This window comes from Dipodomys merriami, unplaced genomic scaffold (assembly GCF_024711535.1).
Source record: "Dipodomys merriami isolate MVZ:Mamm:240054 unplaced genomic scaffold, mDipMer1.0.p SCAF_5, whole genome shotgun sequence".
NCBI lineage: Eukaryota > Metazoa > Chordata > Mammalia > Rodentia > Heteromyidae > Dipodomys > Dipodomys merriami.
The window spans coordinates 69,840,129-69,853,034 of record NW_027206068.1 but is presented as its reverse complement, the minus strand read 5'-3'; the positions used below and the strand labels follow the sequence as shown (position 1 = coordinate 69,853,034).

The window sequence follows — 12,906 nt, the reverse complement described above, 5'->3', positions numbered from 1 at the left end:
ACTTTCATCTGTTCTGAGTTGAGATCTTAGTCCCCAGGCATATTAACAATTTAAGATTTAAAATTTAGTTGCTATTTCCTACATTTAAAAATGCTCATAAACTTGCATTCCACATCATCCTACTATGATGGCTAACAAGTTTGAAAATGACTTACAACTAGGTTGCTGGAAAAAGTGCAAAACCTCCTTGAGTCAAAAAACAAAAACCTGGGACTGTTCCATCTGTACCATTTACCAACGGATGGTGGTGAGTAAATCATTACAACAGTTTGGGCAACTATACAATGAGGGTGGGGGGACCACTGGTGCGATTAAATCAAATGAGATCATGGACTATACAGAAGCACTCCCAATAAGATGAAAAGCCCAATATACATGAGCTACTTTTATGAATATAATCACTTAAAAACATCACTATAAAATAGAAATGGCATGATAGACAGCCTACTTCTAAAAACAAAGAAGTACTATTTTATTTAACAAGAATGGATACTATCACTCCCAAGACAAAAGATGGTCCCTGACACCCAGGGACTCACAGTGACATGATTGGAGCCATCTCTCTTGAACTGTGTGACTTGTATTACCATTTTCACAGATTTAGATAAATAGAGTTAAGTTTAGAAAGAGTAGATTAATTAAAGTAGCTTGGCATGTTTGATAAGATGTGGAAAAAAATGTTGAGAGTAGAAAGGTATGATGATACATGCCCATAATCCCGGCCCTTGGAAGGCTAAAGTAGGAGGATCGTAAATTCAAAAAAGCCTGAGCTACACAGAGAGATCTTATCTCAAATTGTGCTTCCCCCTCCCCCAAAATATATACAGGGCACTGAGTACTGTCTTTTAGATTCCAGCTCTCCTAGAACTGATTTTTTAAATGTATGTTCAAACTAGTAGGACATAGCATAGGTGGCTCATACCTATGATCAGGTCAGGATACTAAGACTCAGAAGATCATGGTTCAAAGTCAGCCCAGGGGATGGGGGGAGAGGGTGAGGAAGTCCATAAGACTCTATTCACAACTAATTAGCAAAAAAGTAGGGGTGGAGAAAAGGCTCAAGTAGTAGAGCACCAGTTAAGTAAACATGCTGAATGTGAGGCTTGAGTTCAAGCTCTAGTAATGCTAAACATATTGTTTCTGAAAGAAAAGATGACTAGATCTAAATTGCACAGCAGCAGTGGACCCAGCACAGCCACAGACTCTACATGAAATGCCAGGCAGGCCTCTGCCTCTTCTGGGCTTCAACTTTTCTTTCTGTGCCAGTCCTGGAGCTTGAACTCAAGGCCGGGACACTGAGCTGCTTTTACTAAAGACTAACACACTACCACTTGAACATAACTCCAATTCCAGCTTTTTGGTGGTTAACTGGCGATAAGTCACAGATTTTTCCTGCCTGGGTTGGCTTCAAACCATAATCCTCAAACCTCAGCCTCCTGAGTAGTCAGGATTACAGGTGTGAGCCACTGGTGCTCGGCTCAGCTTTTTAATTTATGATGTAAAGAGCAGTTTTAAGGTATATATACACAATGGAATTCTATGCCTGCATCAGAAAGAATGACATTGCCCCATTTGTTAGGAAATGGAAAAACTTAGAAAAAATTATATTAAGTGAAGTAAGCCAGACCCAAAGAAACATAGGTCCCATGGTTTCCCTTATTTGCAATATCTAGTATAAGTATGAGTCAAGCGGAAAAGGTCAGATAATGTGATGTCAGAAAAATGAACCCTTAGATATGTATTTTAATGTTTTTTTCTTTCATGCATGTGTTTCTAATGCATTTATTATAAGATTATCTCTTTGTTGCTTTGTATGGCCCTCCCCCACAGTATAACCCCTGCTTTCACTATATTTGATGTCAGTATAACTTGTGGAGGAGATGGGGAAAAACCAGTTGTTTAAGAAATGTATGCATTATCCTGCCCATGTAATTGTAACCCCTCTGTACAGTATGTTCACAAATAAAATTAAATTAAAAAAAAAAAAAGAATAGTTAGCTGAGGGGCTGAGAAGGTGGCTCAGTGGTAGAGCGCTTGCCTTGCATGCATGAGGCCCTGGGTTCGATTCCCCAGCACCACATAAGCAAAAAGAAAAAAAAAGCCAGAAGTGATGCTGTGGCTCAAGTAGTAGAACGCTAACCTTGAGCTCAAGAGCTGATGGACAGCGCCCAGGCCCAGAGTTCAGGCCCCACAACCAGACCCACCCCCCCCCAAAAAAAGAATAGTTAGCAGAGTTATTCAGTCACTTAAAAAATATTTTTCAGGTATCTATTGTGCTATTTATAGTGTTCCAGTCATCAGAGACGTAGGAAAGAACAAAGCCACAACGTCTCTGCTGCTATGGACTATACATTCCAGGTGACCTGCATCTAGCTCAAAGACCTGGTAAACTCAAACTCAAACTCTGGTTGTGAAAAGGCCTAGAGTGGTAAGTGAGGATGGATAACTGATGATAGAGCATAAGCCATCACCTCCTTACAAGCAATGTTCTTTTTGAGAGTAAAATCAAGAAACTTCACCTCATTTTGTCTAATATAGATCATAGTGGATAACTGACCTTTGTTCTGAAAAGTCTAGGACTCAAAAGAAATTTCCAGAATATAAATATGTTTTGTTTCCAGTTAGATAACTAGATCTACTAAAGTGGAGAAATGGAAAAATTATTTCATACTCTTTTTCAAAAGCTTAAAGTTACTAATATTAAGGGATAGATGACATTTCATAAAAATTAATGATCATACTAATTGTTCTGAATCTCAATTTTCTATAATAATAAATGCAATCTGTGTATATATAAAAGTGAAATGAGTTACTAAATATGGACAGAAATAAAATGTTAAAATAAAATCTATATAATGTAAAATCCCATCTTGATCTCTATAATACATTTAAACAATTCAACTTGCATTGCAAAAATAAATATTTGCTTTTATTTTATTTTTTCTGATGCCCATTCATTGAACTGATGTTGAAGAAGAGAATTCTTTTTAAAAATGTTTCCTACATCATTATATAAAGGAGGGAGTTTCATTCTACATTCCCACACATGCTTACAAAATATTATAACCAATCTCACCCTATCACTCTTCTTCCCTCCCTTCTCCCCTTCCTCCCTTCCCCAAACAATTTCAACAGGTTTTCTTGTTTAATTTTCATAGTTAAAAGCAAAATATTTGACCATAGTTATTCTCTTTCAAAATGCATTGCTCTCTTTCAAAATTCCTCACCCTCTTTTATCCCCGCCCCCCATTCCCTGTTGCCTCTCTTAGTGTGGATTCATGTTCTTTTTTTCTACATATACAGTTAGGAAGAAAAAAATTAAACAACATAAAATTAGCACCTTCCTAGGGAGCTATCAGAAGAATGTCTCTAAAGACTATCTTGACACCACCTTTCTCCCTGGATCATGTACCCCAGGTTCTCCAAGCACATGTTATCCTCCACAAGGTTTTCTGACAAGTCTGCTTCACCTTAGGCATGCCCAAGATCAGAATGACAGAATGAAGAGAAGGGTAGGCAGCCATGACTGTCTCTGAGATTAAGACCCTGGTGAGTTCAGCAGGTGAGTAGTCGGAGGTGAAAGAGAAGGGGCTAGCAAGGATATAAACCAGGTGAAGCATAAGGAAGCAGCCCAAGGACTTCAGGGCAGTGATGTGGGCCTGGGCCCGAGCATCTCCCCTGCCAGCGGTGTGGACACACATCTTCCTATGGTGTCTATACAGAGAGACAATCAGCATCCCAGAGGAAGCAAGAAGCATCCCCAAAGGCAGCCCACTTCCTGAAGTGAGGTGAAATAAAGAACGATTCTGCCATCTTGAAAAGAAGTTTTCAATGCTTTTGTTTGCAAGGGAAAGACCGGAGGATTTGATGTCAACTAGAAGTACCAAATTTATTATCAAGTGCCCCAGGATGCAACAAAGACTCAAGCTACAGACCCTCTGCTTCAGCCACAGATAAGCAGGATGTTGGAAGGTTGTGATCTTCTTACAATAGATGACACTGAGGAAAGCAGCAAACCAGAGGCTGGCTTGGCTTATCACAGACCAGAGAATATTGGCATAGAGAATCCAAAAAGAATTTTGGACATATGGAAGCAGGCTTAAGTCCAGCATAATCATCCACTGCAGGAGAAACCGGCAACCAGCCAGACCCAGGACAACAAGGTTATATGAGGACCCCTTGACTTTCCTGATCCATTCTCCAACACTCCACACCACAAGGATTCCATTTCCAACCAGGCCAATAAGAAATTCAGCTATGGCTACCGGCATTAGTAGTCCTAGGGCAACGAGGAACATGGCTGCAGAGAGGAGCTTCTCACTGAGGTCCCAGGAAGGGTCCTAAGGTTCGGTGCTGATGAATATGTATGGCTCTGGCTGAGGCGTGATATCACACTCAGGCAAACTTTCCCACTACACAACTAGATGTGGACTTGACCTTCTGTAATCTGTTCTCAAGAGGAAATGGACCAACTGTGACCAGGAACAGAGATGTTAGATGTCATGATGATCTGTCCCATATTTGCATCTGTACAAATGAATCCTGAGAGATCAGAAACAATATCAAAGACACAATCCTTTCTCCATGGGGGATCATAGGTTTAAATATATAAATATAACAAGAACTCTAAAAAGGAAGATTCGATGAAAACATTCCAAGGGTTCTATAATGTGGCAGATATGAGCTCATGTGCTATTTTAAAAATACCTTTATTTTCATAAAAAGAACAATGAACATGTACACATAAGAGATGATTAACTTTAAATTAAAACTAGACTCATGATCAAAGGCAGAAGAAGGGAAAGATTGAAGGAAGGAGCAATCACAGAATAAAACCATGCTATATTTAAATGCCAAACAACAAAAAATAGGTCAAGCAGAGGAGACATTATTGTCAATCACTGTCTGTGAAGCCATCTGTGTATGGCCATAAGAACATGGCCAATTATCCACACTACTTGCCTTAACACATATCTCATACATATCTCAGAGGAAGGAGATGAGCAGAACTGAAAAACAGATTGACATAGTTACCAATAAATGTTATAAGCCAGGCACTGGTGACTCAACCTGTAATCCTATCTTCTCAGGAGGCTGAGCTCTGTGGATCACAGTTTGAAAGTAGGACAGGCAGAAATGTCCATTAGACGCTTATCTCCAATAAACCAACAAAAGCCTGAAGTGGAATGGAACATATGCATTTCAACATTGGTAATACAAATTTGGGATTCTCCTAAATGGCCATAAACAGGGATATGAATCAATACATAGTGGCATTACATACAGTACCATATAGTACTTAATGAACAAGTCTCAAATTATGATGATGGCTTAAGAGTTACAGGAATAAATATCTATACATACTTGTGTGTGTGTGTGTGTGTGTGTGTGTGTGTGTGTGTGTGTGTGTGTGTGTGTGTGTGTGTGTGTGTATATATATATATATATATATATATATATATATGGTTGTGATGTTTATGTATGTTATTTAAAAACAACGGAAATTACTAAGTGCTCTGGAGATGTACATGTAGGATAAAAACACATCAGAATGACAGCACAGGAATACACAGGCATTGTTTACCCAGTAAGGGGTAAGCAATCAAGATGTTGCCTGGTCTGAACATGGTGGCCTATGCCTGTAGTACCAGCATTTGAGAGTCAGAGTCTGAAGGATCCAAGTTTGAAGTCAGCCTAGTCTACATAGTAAAACCCTGCCTTGACAAATCAAGGTAGGTATGGGGATTTAGCTCAGTGATAGAGTGCTTGCTAGAAAGAAAAGGGCCTAAATTTAAACCCCAACACTGAAAAAAGTGAGAAAAGATACTGACTGAGCTTCATTGTTATTTGGAGTTTGGAGATAAAACCACCCTGAGCTTTGAAGACTCCCTATACCTACCTTGATTTGTCAAGGCAGGATCTTACTAATGGTTATTATACATATACATACATATATGTGTGTGTGTGTGTGTGTGTGTGTGTGTGTGCATATATATATATATATATATATATATATAAGTCTCTCTATATATGTGTGTATAGAAAGAGAGATATCAGTGGCTTTCCTTTTCCCCTTTCTTGATGTGTCTTGCAGATACTTTGAATCTAGGATCTGATAAAGCTATTTCAAAACTCTGATCCACTGAAACTGGAATAATAAATGTGTAGTGTCTTGGCCTGCTAGGTTTGTATTATTAACTAGCAAATAGAAAGCTAATACGGTGTTCAAAGAAATCTGGAAATAACTGTAAGGAAATGTGGAGAAAGAGCAATTGTACTACGAAAAAGTAGGAAGGCAACACTGAGTGTGGAGGAGAGTTCTGCTCCAAAAGCAAGGAGGCCTGGAGCCTGACCCCAGCACTTCCTGGGACTCTACAAATTTTATGCAATCCACTACCACTTCTGCATATCAGTAGCTCTACTAATAAACAACACAGGGATTGTTAGGCCAGACTTCCATTCCTTCAGAAAATATTTAAAGAGTATATATGATGGGCCAAGCAGTGAACAATATACAGTCCCTGCTTCCAAAGGAAGGCACATCCTGCACAACCTCCCTGCAGCTCCAAGACCCAACACCCTAAAACTGTGCCTGTGGGCTGTGGAAAAGGAGAGGAGAAGACAAAATCTTCTACAAACCAGAGAACTTGTCCAACAGCATTGCGTCTTCGGCAACTTTCCAATAAAGACAATATGTGCACCCTTTTCTCCACCTGGCCTACTCTGGCCTAGATCATAGGGATCCCTATAGATTGTAGTAGTCAACTGACCCAGCTCCACAAGGGCAAGTCTGGCCTCAAAAGAAGAGAACAGAAAGCCTCCAGAAAGATAAAAATAGCATTTTCACAGACTACTGAGGATGTTAAGCAAAGCTAAACCACATAATGAGGCAGCCACGTAATTAATTTCACTAAGAAAAATGTTGCCTAGAAAATATCCAGTAATTGATGTCCTGGTCATAGTTTTTAAATTCAAGTATTTAAAAGCATTTTGAAATGATAGCTATTCTCTACACTCATCAGGGAGACATACCAATGTGTTGGCAAAGGATGTTTGATTATCAGCAGAAATGATACTTACTATGCAAAATAAAAATCCAGCTTTGACTTCCAAAGTTTATGAAAATAATGAGCTTTGCATCACTTAGAGAGCAACAGCTCTGATTTCTATCCTATTTTCCATATTAGCTTCTTATTGTGTTTCAAAATCAAAGAAGAAATGAGAGAGAAGACAAAATTAAATTTTACTGAAAATGTCAGGCCATTTTACTGTTGTCTATCTCTAGGCACCCACCACCTTCCACAGAATTCTCTGACAACTCTGCTTTGTGGTGATAGCAGGGGAGGGAGGGAGGGAAGTGTAGGTAGCTTGCTGCATTACAGAGTGGGAGGCAGTGCTACTCTCCAAGAGAGGACCTAGGGAAGTGATGGGAAAGGAGCTAGCCAACTCAATCCCTGTCAAGGAGGAACTTGTGAATCCATCGTGGTGGGACAAAGCTTTGTGCTTCTTCCTCCTCCTATGATATCTGTACAAAAAGATAACCAGGAGGAAAATTCCAGCGACATAGCTGATTAGACACAACCACGACAAAGAGAGATCAAAAATAACTCTTGTGCTAGAACATTTTGGGAGAACCCTGGAATACAGTACAGATGGAATGGAGGAATTGTGGGACACAGGGACTCCTGATGAGTTGTAAAGAAAGAAGCGAAGTGCCCCATTGTTCCAGTCTGGGTCAGTATGCACACGAGAAAGTCCCTTCAGGATAGAGAAAAGATTAACAGGAGGCCTCATCAGCCCCTGCTGGTACCACAGATAACCACTGTCTCCCGAAGCACTGCTAGGCCCCAACCCAGTTGAGGAGTTGTTCAGGACTGCACATAGTTTCAGGGTTTCAGAGGTAGAATTCACCCAGGCTGTTCCTACGTGGTGTCATTTTGAAATCAAATCTAACCACAGTGCAGCCAGGGCACTGAACTGGCTCCACTTCCACAGCCGGCAGAGACTGACAGGTGCATTCCGCACTAGAGATGCCCTGCCCCTGCTGCCACCAGACTGTCACTTCACCCAGCAGGCACACTAGAAGGACCCTAACCACCTGTGGTTCCCAGAGACTGGTAGAGGCCAACACACTGAATAAGCTGTGTGCCATCGCTGACATGTAAACTTTGTGTACCTGTCTAGAGATCCTACAGCAATGCTCCTGAAACCCTACTTCCACCCTATCTTAATTCCATAAAACCCAACAAGCATGGAAGCAGAGGCAACTGCAAGGAACCTCATGTTACAAGGGGGAAAATCCAATTAATTACTGGACAATATCTACTAAGTAACTAGCATGTATCAGACCCTTTTTCCAGGATACAGTGTGAAGGGAACAGTTGCTGCTCCCAAGGATCTTACATTCTGGTGGGACAGTAATGATTTTAACATGTTTACAAGTTGAACATGTGAACAGACAGCAGTGTTTATACTGAAGTAAGGAAAAGACTAGATCTAAGTCACCCTGTTCTCTATAAAATATTGGTTTGGCTAACATTTATTAAATATTGCAGTCAAAACTCTGGTGGCCAGAACAGGAAAGTTAGATAATTTGTTTAAAAATGATTTATTCAGATATGTATAAATATTACATAAGCCTTCTGTAAATATTGCTTATGTAGCTTATTTTAGCTATATCCATAATTAACCCTTAATTACCATTTCAAAACTTGTCCATCTTCAAAACCATTCCATCTTCAGACACAAGTTTTTCTGAAGCCATCATCCTGTTATTCCAGCCTCACAAAATAACATCTGTTCAAGAACTCTGCTGTGCTCAAATGAAGACAGAGAAGTCAAACACTCCCATTACTAGTCCAATAGCTCCTCTTGACTTTGCTCTGCATTCTGCATCTTACAGTAATGCCTAGTGTTTGGTAAATTTGCACTCAGATGAGATTAATTTCACCATTTAGAACTTATTTTTGTCCTTAGGCTAGCTTGCTGGATTTATTTTTCAACACTAATCACTTCTCACCACTTATCAATTCTGACCCTTTTGTCCTTTCCAAATCCAACCTAGAAATTCAATGCCAGTGTTTCTAGCTCAGTTGCTGTCACTCAGCAAAGACTGGTAACTTCTGTTTGTCTCATCTTACAATGTATACCTATTTCAATCCTTTTTTCCTACCTTTCTTTCTCTTGAAACTTTTCTCTTTTTCCTTGCCTTTCTGTGCTGCTTGGTTGTGCTTTCTCAATGACCACTTGCCTATCGCTGACCCCTTACTCTGGGTTCCTGTACTAAAACATGTAGCTAGTTGTATGTACAATATGTACCTTGATATGGGGAAAATATCTCATTCTACTTCAGTAGTTAATGGAGCATTGTGATGCTTTCTATAATCCAGAAATACAATATCATGTAAAATACATCAGTAACATGTCAACCAAATGCCTTAGAGACTGTGGCTTATTTTAAATTAGTTAATTACAAAATTAACTCAAATACAGCATTTAAAGATGTCAGATAAGAAATCACAAAATGAATTTCTCAGTTTATTAGGAAAACTGCTAACAGAGAAAATCTAGCTCCAAAACTATGAGGTGACCTAGCCATATACTATTGAAATTCCACTATTTCTTGAAACAAAGAATCTTCTTTGCTTTTGTTTTCAGTTTGAGATGTGTGAGAATGATTAGAATAGAATGTCCTGGAAGGTAAACAGTAGAAATTATTGAACTAATGGCTCTGATACTGAAATCCATCATTATGTAAGAAGGGAGGTGGAGCATGGTAGCAACTGAATATGGAATGTACAGGATGAGGAAATAGATCATCAGCTTCATGGCACCTACATGAGCATCAGTTTGGGGATTCCAGAAGCTAGTGGAGTTTCTCTGCATCCTCTGTAGATGTCGTCTCAAGGAATGTATTAGCAAGGAGGCAAAAGTCACATTAAGGATAAACTGGAATAATGAGCTCAAGGCAAAAGAGGCTGCAAAAGTCAAGATGCCCTCCTTGATGTCAAAGAACGTGTCATTTCTTCTAGTCACAAACTCAGGAAAATATGGTATCAGTCTGACCACAAAGCACAGGAGGGTAGTGAAAGTAGATATCAGCAGACAGCCGAGTAGCAGTCTGGTGATCTTTGTGGAGATACTCCGTTTCAGCAGAAGGAACACTGAGCATCGGAAGTTAGTAATCTTCACACAGTACAAGCCGTTGAGCAAGGTCACCAACCAGAGACTGCAACCATCCAAAAACTTCCAACACAATGATAAAACTCTAGAAAAGGAGACTAACCTTTCAGCATTTGAAAAGATGAGCAAAATGTTCAGCATAAACAATGCCAGCATGAGACATCTGGTGATGCCCAGGGTGAAGAGGATCTTATCAGAAGAGGAGAGTCTATGGGTTTTGACCCAAGTCTTGTAAATGACAACTGTCATGAAAAGATTCAAAAGGAGTCCTACAAAACTAAGAAATGAGGCACCAAAAAAAGATATATGCCATGCTGTCCACATCTTTTTCCACTGAGGATTTGGCAGTTATGGTGGGGTTGATGATGGGGACAGAAGAAATACTAATATATACTAGTATGCACCAGAACCCAACCCAGATTATGTCCTCTTTATTTTGCCAGCATGGGAAATGAACCGTTCACCTCTGGAGTAAGAGCCAGCTGCTTTTACTGAGATGCAAATCTTCCAAGGATTGAGTTACTATGTCTTCATTTCTATTCTTTCCTTAGGAATGCTTAATTAACTAAAACATACATACATGCACCTGTGAGTCCGCCCTTCCAAAAGCAGTAGAACTAGAGTCATGGCTGGTCCTAAGAACTTTAGATTAAATCAGAGTTCTAGTCCATCATTATTCCTGTCACTGTTTCAAAGAGTTGGTTTTTGTTTTTCATAGAAACCACAGAATGTGGTGGGAATCCTCAAGTCTCACTCCTACCACCTGCCTCCCATTCATACATCCATGGAATACCTAAAACCTCAACTGCCTTCTCGCCTATAATCTGCTGATGCTGAGGCCATTTTCTCCAGTGACAAGGTCATCCCTTCAGTTTATGACTCATTACTTACAGTGATTTACTGTTGTCTAATCATCAAGTCCAGGGACCTGACCCCTGCCTTTCATAATCTCATCATTTCATAATTGCTTTGCATTCTTGCCTTAGCCACATATATAAATCACTACCTTATGTTCTTGTTTGTTTTTGTTTTGTTTTTAACTAGAATTTTAAAGTCAGCCTTTTCATGACTCTTTTTTAGAAATCTCAATCTATGGTTAGATCTCATGTGGCTAGTTCCTCTTAAGCATTTAACTGTCAATAAGAATATTCTGGTACAAAATGCACAATAATGCTCCAGTTATGTTTGTGGGTCAATCAGCTACTATGTCATTGCCTAATTTCTTTGTCAGAAAGGGAACAATCTTCTTAGTAGATGATATTATAGAAAACCACTGAGCCACATGCTGGTGGCTCACACCTGTTTTCCTGTCTATTCAGAAGGCTGAGATCTGAGGATTGAAGTTCAAAGCCAGCCTGGGCAGGAAAGTCCTTGAGACTCTTATCTCCAATTAATCACCAGAAAACCAGAAGTAGAGCTGTGGCTCAAAGTGGTAGAGTGCTTGCCTTTTAGCACAAAAGGTCAGAGACAGTGCCCGGGGCCCTGAGTTCAAATCCCACAACCAACCAACTACCAAACAAACAAAAAAACATTGAAAGCACTGAGTGCTAGAGTATGACATCTCTTATCTACTCTAGCAGGTGAGTGATAACAAGAGCAATCCTGGAAGTGTACAAATACATCTAATCCAATCAGGCTGGAAAATTTATATTCAAAAATGCAAATCAAAATAAAGAAGAAGTACCTATAGACATCCTTTGAAACAAAGGCCAGGAAGAGCCCAGAAGTCTTGAGCCACGCTGAAGGACTCCCAGGCTCCATCCCACTCCCTCTATGGGGAAACATGTTCTTTAGATCCTGGCTTTAAACAACCAAACTCACATGGGAGCATTGCCACAAGAGTCTGCTTCAGCTGGTGGTTCCCCAGAATGAGAATAAATGAATGGAGAGTAGGGTACAACATTGTAATGACTTCACCAACCATGACAGCCAACTTAGCATCTGGTAGGAAACGACTCAAGGAAAAAATTATAAAGGAAACTAAGAAAAGCATGAGGACTAAGAGGAAGGAGATGAGGATGATGATAGCCCTCTTGTGGGCCTTTGTGCTTTGGTCTCTGGAGCTGAGACCATTTTGCTGCATCTTCCACCTGTGCCTCCCCAGGGAGAGAAGGAGCAGCAATAAAGAGACCAGAGAGACAACGAAGGGAGGGAGGTGCCACAGATTCCCAAGGACATGAAGTAGATCATATTCACTTTGCTTCTCTTTGAAGTGTTCAGTTTCATTCCCTGTGGTGCCAATTCCACTGAGGACATTATAGATCTTAAATTCATTGATGAGAGACATAGTACTTGCACAGGATAAGAGCAGTGCACCCAATAAAATCCATACAACCACTCTGGAAACTCTCCACTTAAGCCAGAGGAATGTTGGGTGAGAGAAGTTGGCAATTTTCAGGCAGTAGAGAACACCAAGACAGGTAGCAAGCCAAACAGTCAGTTGGCTTGTGAATGTCCAAGTAATATCAATAATTATCGTTACTGTCCTTGAATGTCGAGTTTCATAAGAGAATAACATTAAAAAACCATCAACAAAGATAATCCACAACAGAACGATCCTGGAGATGGCCAGGTTGGTGATGATGAAGTCATACAAGGAGATTTTCTTGCTCTTGAACCAGCTGCTACCAATGACTAATCCGAGAAACCCGTTCCCTAGATTTCCAAGGATGAACAGAATGACAAGCAGAACTAGGAACATCCCCTCAGAAAATTCCAACATGT

At 40.0% G+C, this 12,906-nt stretch overlaps 3 protein-coding genes across 3 annotated transcripts; all 3 read right to left on the bottom strand.

Annotated features, from left to right (window-relative positions):
- Nucleotides 1-3,404: 3,404 nt before the first annotated feature.
- Nucleotides 3,405-4,298, bottom strand: Tas2r5 (taste 2 receptor member 5). The gene has a single exon (XM_069997377.1). The coding sequence runs from the start codon at nucleotides 4,296-4,298 to the stop codon at nucleotides 3,405-3,407; it is 894 nt and encodes a 297-aa protein (XP_069853478.1).
- Nucleotides 4,299-9,615: 5,317 nt separating this feature from the next.
- Tas2r4 (taste 2 receptor member 4) lies at nucleotides 9,616-10,506 on the bottom strand. The gene has a single exon (XM_069997376.1). The coding sequence runs from the start codon at nucleotides 10,504-10,506 to the stop codon at nucleotides 9,616-9,618; it is 891 nt and encodes a 296-aa protein (XP_069853477.1).
- Nucleotides 10,507-11,953: 1,447 nt separating this feature from the next.
- Tas2r3 (taste 2 receptor member 3) lies at nucleotides 11,954-12,904 on the bottom strand. The gene has a single exon (XM_069997375.1). The coding sequence runs from the start codon at nucleotides 12,902-12,904 to the stop codon at nucleotides 11,954-11,956; it is 951 nt and encodes a 316-aa protein (XP_069853476.1).
- Between the last annotated feature and the right edge of the window lie 2 nt (nucleotides 12,905-12,906).